Source organism: Hippocampus zosterae, chromosome 5 (assembly GCF_025434085.1).
Source record: "Hippocampus zosterae strain Florida chromosome 5, ASM2543408v3, whole genome shotgun sequence".
In the NCBI taxonomy this organism is placed as follows: domain Eukaryota; kingdom Metazoa; phylum Chordata; class Actinopteri; order Syngnathiformes; family Syngnathidae; genus Hippocampus; species Hippocampus zosterae.
Genome location: NC_067455.1, coordinates 5236715 through 5246681, shown reverse-complemented (window position 1 = coordinate 5246681; position 9967 = coordinate 5236715). Strand labels below are relative to the sequence as shown.

General features: G+C 45.6%; 1 protein-coding gene across 1 annotated transcript; it reads left to right on the top strand.

Annotated features, from left to right (window-relative positions):
- The first annotated feature begins 411 nt into the window (after nt 1-411).
- Nucleotides 412-9772, top strand: il21r.1 (interleukin 21 receptor, tandem duplicate 1). The gene is made up of 9 exons (XM_052065185.1): nt 412-740; nt 965-1049; nt 1606-1714; nt 2915-3090; nt 4434-4570; nt 4738-4930; nt 6452-6530; nt 7733-7826; nt 8691-9772. Exons 2-9 carry the CDS (start codon nt 995-997, stop codon nt 9246-9248), a joined length of 1401 nt encoding a protein of 466 aa, XP_051921145.1. The 5' UTR covers nt 412-740; nt 965-994; the 3' UTR covers nt 9249-9772.
- The last annotated feature ends 195 nt before the right edge of the window (nt 9773-9967 follow it).

The window sequence follows — 9967 nt, the reverse complement described above, 5'->3', positions numbered from 1 at the left end:
CGGCCAACCAGACCTCCACCCAGCCCACCCTCCTAGCTGCCGACTTCCGCACCCCGTGGTCGACGACGTTTCCGCGCATGAAGGCCGGTCAGCGACATTTTTTCCAACGCCTGACGTCATCCGTTCAGGCGATGTTCGCACACTTTCAATTCGGCACCATCCAATATTTTTAAATATTACTCTGAATGTCAGTTTTAAAACTACAACAATACACAGGTTTACACCCTATTAAGAATCTATTAGGATGAGTTAAAGATTGAAATGAGGGGTTTTACGCACATTAAGGCGCTGAAAACTCCCATTTAGGTGCCTGTTGTAGGCACGCGCGTTCGCCATAAGGGTCTTTTTTGTATGCCTGTTATCATTTGGAACATTTCAATACCGAAACTACATTGGTTTTGTTTTGAGTCATAGGGCAAAATTTACATGCCGTGTGAAAATGATATGCCGGAGTATCACAACTGTGAATGTCTGCCTGCTGTGAGGTGCTTTTTATGAAACGCTCATTGCGCTCGTTGACTTCTGCAGGCTTTGTGAAGCAGAAACAACAAAAGAAAAAGGGATGCGCTAACTCTCGTCTGCAGCGTCTGTGGTGTGGCGAGGCGAGGAAGCCGCGCTGCGAAAAGCGATGTTACCACATTTGACATCACGGCGGCCGACGTCACCCTGGTGACCAATTTGGGCTTATACATTCGCACGTCATCAACTTTTTGATCTCTTCATCGTCCGAAATTAGAAAGGTAAGCTTTTCTGTCTGTAAAAAAAGTTTTTTTTTTTTACAAATGGCTTTAAAGAATTTTCAGCACTGTTCCTGAAAGTAAAAAAATAGTTGACTGATAAATTGGATGTTTTGCTGTTCTTAAAAGACGTTTGTCATTTTGAAGAGTGTGTATTGTGATGACTTCACTTTGAAAATGTGTGTTTGTGTGGCACGCCAACCCTTTGTTGCTACATTTCGTTCCAGTGGCTGTTTCATGCTTTCCCGAGCACCTTCATGGCTGCTGTCCTTTCACTGATGCTGTGGAGCCTCGCAATGGTTATTCAAGGCGGTATGTTATTTTTGTGCCTGTAAAACTGCCATTTGATCACCTTTTTTTTTACACCCGTGTTCAGTATGAATTCTGTTGTCAAAAGGGGCCCCCAAGTCAACCTGTCAATTTTCCGCCATCGGAAATCCAACATTGCTGATTTTGTGAATTACAATAAAAACAGACTGAATGCGGTCGGTCTGTTGGGACTGCAACCTAAGAAAGTCCAGGAACTTTTAGGCGACATGCAAGCTAGTTTAATAGCAATTAAGCTAGCAATTAAACAATTTTTTCAAATAATCATTTTGACCGCCCAAAAAAACCCAGAGGAATATTTTTGGGTTTTTTTGTTTGTTTTTGGGATAAATAAACTAAAAAAACAGCCAAACATGTTTTTCATGTAGGATAGGCATTATTAAAAAGTCATGACACATTATGCGGTTGTCACATAATTTACATTGAGTATTTTACTTCCACATTTGAACTTTCTACGAAAAGGTCTGGCCCATCTGACACAGGCAAAAACTTTGTCCAGCCCCAGTCTCAATCGGTCTGAAACGTTGCTCTCTGGTTGCAGTCGGCACCTCCGCCTGCGGCGTCACCTGCTCCACCGACTACAACGTTCTCCTCAACTGCTCGTGCGCTTCCATCCCCGCCCGGCCGCTACGCCTCGATGTCAACTGCAGGTATTTCGACGCGATGTCGTTTATATGGTTCAGCACAAGGTGTTCGAAGGACTTTATGAGCACACAGCTCATTTTTCGATTTTGCTGGGTTCTCGGGGGCCGGGATGATGGTGGACTGTCGGTGCAGTTTTGCTTCATCAGTCCATCTCTTCACAGTCTTGACCACTAGTTTTACACATTTGAGTCTGTGCTCCTATGTGGGGATTAAGTGTAAAAAAAAACTGAAATTCTGGGCCTTTCTTCAAAAACTCCCACATTGGGTCGCTTGTATCTGAAGGGACCACTTGGATGCTTGACTTGAATTATTATTATTTATTTATTTGTTTATTCATTCATTCATTCACTTCCGTACCGCTTGATCCTCACTAGGGTCGCGGGGGGTGCTGGAGCCTATCCCAGCTGTTTCCGGGCAGTAGGCGGGGGACACCCTGAATCGGTTGCCAGCCAATCGCAGGGCACACATAGACGAACAACCATCCACGCTCACACTCACACCTAGGGACAATTCAGAGTGTTCAATCAACCTGCCATGCATATTTTTGGAATGTGGGAGGAAACCGGAGCACCCGGAGAAAACCCACACAGGCCCGTGGAGAACATGCAAACTCCACACAGGGAGGCCGGAGCTGGAATCGAACCCGGTACCTCTGCACTGTGAAGCCGACGTGCTAACCACTGGACTACCGGGCCGCCCCTATTTGTTTATTTATTTATCTATTTATTTCTTTACGTCCAGTCAGATTTCAGCCTCCATGTGTTGCCATGTGAATTTAATCCGCCCACAATCAACTCATGCTGGCAGATGAAAGATTAACTACGAGATTGTTTCTTTCCTTTGAAACAGTCCCATTCAAAATTAGCCGTCATGACGTTGACGTTGGGATTTTAGCATCTTCAAATTGGTTAGTCAGCGCAAAACTGTTTAAAAGTCATTCACTACCAGCCAATTCTGGACCAAGTCTGAAAAGACGTTGAGGAACGTCTTTGGGAGTGCATGAGTTCACCAGCCAACCGTCATGTGTGACGTGTGTGCAATCTGTAGCGATCTGCACACATGTATACAGTTAAGACTCAACATCTCTGGCGTTGATGTTTTATTAGACGGCAATATTTGATGATTTTTGTCATCTTATCAAGTAAATTATTGACTGCGCATGACCCGTCACTGTCGGTGAGTTTCTCCTTCATGTGCTTCTGTAGCGACGGCGAGCTCCACGTGGCCGACAGTTGCCAGGTGTCGCCTCCTCAGTCCTGGTGCGTCATGTACCCGCCGGAACTCTTCAGCATCGCCGCCATCGGGACCGAATGCACGGCAACAATCGGCCGGCCAGGCGCCCCGGAAAGCGAGTTGTCCAGCTGGGCGTTATATGACGTGGGTAAGATAAAGTGCACGCCACACCGTCACTTGTGGTTAAAAGCAAAACAAAATAATAATAACAGACCTCCACGAAACCAGCAGCAAAGCATGTTTAGAGTTGCATCCGCATCCCTTTTTTTGTCCCCCAACATGAATGCAACAAATGATTACCTCACCTGGTAAAATGTGCCTCGAGAACTGCAAAAATCGTCATCATCATCATCATCTACCGCTTATCCGGGGCCAGGTCGCGGGGGCAACAGCTTTAGCAGGGAAGCCCAGACTTCCCTCTCCCTAGCTACTTCTTCCAGCTCTCCCCGGGGTATCCTGAGTTGTTCCCAGGCCAGCTGGGTGACATAGTCTCTCCAGCGTGTCCTGGGTCTTCCTCGGGGTCTCCTCCCGGTGGGACATGCCCGGAACACCTCACCAGGGAGGCGCTCAGGAGGCATCCGAATCAGATGCCCAAGCCACCTCATCTGGCTCCTCTCGATGTGGAGGAGAAGCGGCAAAAATCATATTTTTTTTATTCGATTTTTGCCAAATGTGTCATCTAGATCTGATCAGGATTGAATGGGTAACTTTTGACGCACTAAGGACGTAGAAATTAAAAAAAAAATAATACAACCATAGAAAAAATTTTTTTTAATTATTGGTTTCGTTTTTAGGAAAATATGGACATTTTTTCTTCTTAAATATGTTTTTTGTTTTTTCAGATAACAATAAATGAATGTGTCTTTTTTCATGACATTAAGTCATGAAAAAAAGGTTTTTGAATAAAAATGAAAGTATAAAATTGTAATTTTTAAAAATAATTTAACGATAATTTCAATGTATTTTTATCATAACATTGTGGCAATCTGCTTCATATCATTTATTATTATTTATTTATTTGTTTATTCATTCATTCATTCATCTTCCGTACCGCTTGATCCTCACCAGGGTCGCGGGGGGCGCTGGAGCCCATCCCAGCCGTCTCCGGGCAGTAGGCGGGGGACACCCTGAATCGGTTGCTAGCCAATCGCAGGGCACACAGAGACGAACAACCATTCGCACTCACACTCACACCTAGGGACAATTTAGAGTGTTCAATCAGCCTGCCACGCATATTTTTGGAATGTGGGAGGAAACCGGAGCACCCGGAGAAAACCCACGCAGGCCCGGGGAGAACATGCAAGCTCCACACAGGGAGGCCGGAGCTGGAATCGAACCCGCTACCTCTGCACTGTGAAGCCGACGTGCTAACCACTGGACTACCGGGCCGCCCTGCTTCATATCGAGCCTACCAAAAAAAAAAAAAAAAAAAAACTTGGTGATTTTGTCCTGCAGCCTATTCACATGCTGCTTCATTTCCATCAATCGCAGTGAAACCTTTTCCGCCTTTCAACGTGCGAGTGATCAGCGCAGACGGATTCTACAACATCACGTGGGACCTCGACAACGACAACAACGATTGTCTGACATACAGCCTTCGCATCCGAACCAGCCGAGGTCTCTTGCAGGTAAAACGATTTGTTTTATTGATATTTTTTTTTTTTTAACCGGTGCCACTCAGAGTGCGGTCGCGGCTCGCGGGCCATCAAATTGCCCGACCCTTGTTTCTCGAAAACAATATGAGTGAACAGTCCCGATCTCATTTTTGATGCTTTTTTCTTTTTCCTTTGCTCAGGATCCAACGCGTTCCTTCTCAGTGGACGAGAGGTTCCTCGTGGTGGGGCACAAGGAGCTACCGCCCCGTGCCAAGTGTAGCGCGGTTGTCCGGGCCAAGTTATGCCCCAGTAACCCGTCTCAAGGCCCGTGGAGCGAGTGGAGTCCCAAAGTCAGCTGGACAAACGCGGCGACAACATCTGCAGACGTTGCAGGTAAGCAGGTCGCCATTTTATTCCATTCCAACGTGAAGCAATGTGTCTGGCTGACTTTCTGCTAATCATTCCGTAGCGATTTGCAGCGTGGCCAAAGGAATATAAGGAAGTCAAGTCAAGTGGGTATTGAGAGGCAGAATTCATAGAAAAGAGTCACGATTAACTTCTGACAATTAGCAGCCCGGTGAAGAGTGTCCGATTGTGTTCCTCTCAACCCTCCCTGTCTTTTTTTTTTTTCCCTGTTATTTTTAATACTGGAACCAAGACGAGAAATGTTGAAGGCACCGTAACACGATGCACAATTTGAATATTGAATTGAGTGATTCTGTTGTGGGCAGCCCGGTAGTCCAGTGGTTAGCACGTCGGCTTCGCAGTGCAGAGGTACCGGGTTCGATTCCAGCTCCGGCCTCCCTGTGTGGAGTTTGCATGTTCTCCCCGGGCCTGCGTGGGTTTTCTCCGGGTGCTCCGGTTTCCTCCCACGTTCCAAAAATATGCATGGCAGGCTGATTGAACACTCTGTCCCTAGGTGTGAATGTGAGTGTGAATGGTTGTTCGTTTCTGTGTGCCCTGCGATTGGCTGGCAACCGATTCAGGGTGTCCCCCGCCTACTGCCCGAAGACAGCTGGGATAGGCTCCAGCACCCCCCGCGACCCTAGTGAGGATCAAGCGGCTCGGAAGATGAATGAATGAATGAATGATTCTGTTGTCTAGAGGGGAGCCTGAGTGCCACACGGAAAATCACTGAACTCAGTTATCGGAATGCTTTCACGTGTGGGCAAAGAGAGCCCGGTCGCTTCGGCACTGCTGGTCATTTATTGAACGGGACACGGAGTTAAATGCACAATGAGAAAATAAGAACACATGAAAGGAGCTGCTGTTGAGCACAAGCAATGTCCAGATGCTCACACGCTTATGGCCAAGTTGGGGCAACTTGGCCACGCGCCTTCAAGGCACACGTACGACACTACAATTGTTGCTGCTTTGAATTTCAGCTTGTCCCGATGTACAACAAGTATGCTTAACTCATTCAGTACCAGCCAATTCTGGGACCAAGTCTGAAAAGAAAAACGTCTTTGGGAGTGAATGAGTTAATAAAAGCAGTTTGTTTCCAACTTAGGCGGCCCGGTAGTCCAGTGGTTAGCACGTCGGCTTCACAGTGCAGAGGTACCGGGTTCGATTCCAGCTCCGGCCTCCCTGTGTGGAGTTTGCATGTTCTCCCCGGGCCTGCGTGGGTTTTCTCCGGGTGCTCCGGTTTCCTCCCACATTCCAAAAACATGCGTAGCAGGCTGATTGAACACTCTAAATTGTCCCTAGGTGTGAGTGTGAGTGCGAATGGTTGTTCGTTTCTGTGTGCCCTGCGATTGGCTGGCATCCGGTTCAGGGTGTCCCCCGCCTACTGCCCGAAGACAGCTGGTATAGGCTCCAGCACCCCCCGCGACCCTTGTGAGGATCAAGCGGCTCGGAAGATGAATGAATGTTTCCAACATCAGACATGACTAATGATTTTCTCCTGTGCCTTAGTGAAAGGATTCTGGCTGTACATCCTCCTGGCTATCATCATCCTCATTGCCGGGCTACTGCTGGCTTGCTCTCGAAAGCCGTGAGTAACAAAACAAACCAAGGGATTTTTTATTTTTTATTTTTTAGTCTCTCCAATTGACTTGATTTTAGACACAGTCCAAAAACAAGACAACAAAGTGAAAGCCAATTTGGACAAAGCATGAATCATAGTCGCCGCTGCCGCCGCCGCCGCCAACTCACTTCCCGTACTCGGATGATGATGATGATGATATTTGTTCTCACTGCTTGGCCTTCACCCTTTTCCTGGCAGCACCTTCTGCATTGCGAGAAACCACACGCGCGCGCACAAACTCGGCACTCAGACAATGAGCAGGCTGAACTTGACAGGAAGTCACGCGTCGCCCTGCTGCTGCAAATGCAACACCCAATTCCACAGTTATTTATATAGCGCTTGAGAATGCAACCGCAACTCAAACAAGCAGAAATAAAACGAAACTTGTTATTCATTTGATGGAATAATTGTTTCATTCATGATATTTAAGTTAACTATAAGTCATTTTGAAAAATAATGAATTATTCAATTGAACGAGTTTACCTATTTGACGTACATTTTTAATTTCCATTTAACTTTGTAAATAATTGGTTAAAGGACCCCAGGAATGATGCAAATAATGGCTCTTATTTTATCGTTCCCTTTGACGGTATTCAACAATTTTTACAGCACCAACTTTTTGCACCCAGAAAGCATGAAACCGATGACGAGAACGCCGGGACGAGACGAGCCGAATGCTAATGTTTACTTATTTGCCGGGTTTCATTTTGCCATGAAACTCCAAGAATCAAGCGAAGTAAAACAAATGGGATGGACCAAGCAGAAGCGTGTCATTTACAGCCCGTTTAAAAAAATCAAATGTGCCACTTGACCACAAGTTTGCCAAGTCCTCCTCGAGTTATTGCATACAAAGCCCTATTGTATTTGTAATTTGTAAAAAAAATTGTAAAGCACTCCTCAAAACTCACTTGTATTCTTTGGCGTTCGACTCAGCATGACTTAGATTTGTTCTTGATTTTACTGCTTGGTGCTTTCTACCGCCTTTATTACCGATTCGTCTTACTGTTTATTGTGTATGTTAAATCGCTCCATTTACAGCACTTTGTATGCAGCGATGGCTGTTTGAAAGTGCTCTATAAATACTGTTGACTTGACTTGACTTGACATTAGTCAATGCATTAGGTACACCTCCTTACAAGACATTGACGCGTGTTTTTGATTCTTCCTAGGTACTTACTGAAAAGATTTCAACTGAACATGTACGTGTCCAGGCCACAGGACTTCTTCAAGCCGCTCTATCTCGACCACGGAGGCAACTTCAAGGTGAAGGTGTAGTTGACACTGGTGGCCAGCAGGCGGCGTTACACCACGGGGGACTTGTTACACCTGTTGACTGCTTGGGAATTTCCCTCACAGTCACACAGAGGGGCCCACCAAAGGGGTGTCATTTTTTTTTTAAGTATGCAAGCGGCCTACAATATTTTTAGTTAATGACAAGTGGTTGTGTGTCAATGTTTATGTGCCAGCTCCCTGGAAAAATTACCGAGAGGGGTTGATGCAAATGTTGTCACTTTAAATGTTTACCCCCAAAATATACTAAAATTATTTATGATCATTTGACTTTAATATTATCACTTTGACTTTAATATGATCGGCCCGGTAGTCCAGTGGTTAGCACGTCGGCTTCACAGTGCAGAGGTACTGGGTTCGATTCCAGCTCCAGCCTCCCTGTGTGGAGTTTGCATGTTCTCCCCGGGCCTGTGTGGGTTTTCTCCGGGTGCTCCGGTTTCCTCCCACATTCCAAAAACATGCATGGCAGGCTGATTGGACGCTCTAAATTGTCCCTAGGTGTGAATGTGAGCGTGGATGGTTGTTCGTCTCTGTGTGCCCTGCGATTGGCTGGCAACTGATCCAGGGTGTCCCCCGCCTACTGCCCAAAGACGGCTGGGATAGGCTCCAGCACCCCCCGCGACCCTAGTGAGGATTAAGCGGTTCAGAAAATGGATGGATGGATGGACTTTAATATGAATCACAAACCATGTTTAGACTAGTGGAGATACATTGAATTGCATAGAAAATACATTCAAAATCTCTTTCTTTGACGATGTGGCTTTCAACTTTGATGTGGTATCGTTCGAGGCTTAATACATGAAATGTCCCTTTGCATTCTGCTGATATCCATCTCAGGAGTGGGTGAGGCCGGTGTTCAGCGAGCACGACTTGTTGGGAAACACCTCGCACGTGGAAATGGCGACCGCCACCATGAAACAGCTCCACTGCCACATACCCAGCTCAGAAGGGGGAGACGTAGTGTGGCCTGTGGGGTGCCTCCTCCTAGTCCCCGCCCCGCTGGAACAATTGGGACACGTGTCCATTCACACGGTGATTGTGAGCGAAGAGGATAAGCAGCGAGTGTCTGGTCCAAACTTCCGAGAGCTGCTGGACTCTGATATAGAGGATCAAGAAGTGGACAGGCAAGATGAAGAGCGGCTATTCAACGATTGGCCTGAAGAAGTGGAGAGAGCCTCGCTGGCCTCCAGCCGACAGTCGGACGACGGATACCCCCGCGTGGACTTGGACACGGTGGATAGCGGTTTCGGGGAGTGCACCAGCCCGTCCCACTCCAGTTCGGGACAGCCCGCCGGGGTTTTCCTACCCGAAACGCAAAGCTCACGTTCCAACTATGTCAAGCAGTGGATGATGTATGGTGATGCCGGCGAAGACTTGAGAGACGTTCTACATTGAACAGTCCACTAGTTTTACTTGTTTTAATTTTTTTTTATGTACAGCAGAATACATAGTGTGTTATTCATGCTTGAAAATAACTTCATCACACTGATTGCATTTTAGACATTACTTTTCCATTGTATTTTGGTTGAAATCAGGATACCTTTTTGGATTTAATTTTTCCTTTTCCATCCAAACAATAGGCCTGATCTCATTGATTATCCAGATTTAGTTTGTATTGTCCATTCAATAAAAGGGCCAATGACACATCATTTTTTAAATATCTTTATTCCCCCCACCCATCTTCAATCCAAACATCATTGTTTCTTGGTCTATGAGGTCTATGATCAGATTACCTTGCTTTTTTTCCCATAAATAGATTTTTTTCCTCTCTTTTATCAAAATACCACCGTGCCTTGTGTATATTGTTTGCATTTGCTTTTATTTTGCACTTTTGATCTGGTTTGCATCGAGAAAGAGAATCTGCGCTCATGGCCTTGTCTGTTTTTTTTTTGGTCCTTACAATAAAAATGTTTGTTTCATGTGTTTTATATTGTCCTTTTAATGAAAAATCCGCGATATTTTGATCTATTATTGAATGTTGTGCCTTTATTAAAACCATAACAATGTCATATATATATATATATAGTTGTCGCCCCTTTATTAAATAAATAAAAACTCATTGTTTGAATTTGTTTTTTTATTTGTTTACCAAAAAAGACCACGATACATCATTG

What these genes read in the sequence shown, in the direction of transcription:
- il21r.1 (XM_052065185.1), top strand. Translation starts at nt 995, where the DNA reads ATGGCTGCTGTCCTTTCACTGATGCTGTGGAGCCTCGCAATGGTTATT. An exon ending in CCAGCCGAGGTCTCTTGCAG is followed by an intron (nt 4,571 to 4,737) that starts GTAAAACGATTT and finishes TCCTTTGCTCAG; the next exon opens with GATCCAACGCGTTCCTTCTC. An exon ending in CTGGCTTGCTCTCGAAAGCC is followed by an intron (nt 6,531 to 7,732) that starts GTGAGTAACAAA and finishes GATTCTTCCTAG; the next exon opens with GTACTTACTGAAAAGATTTC.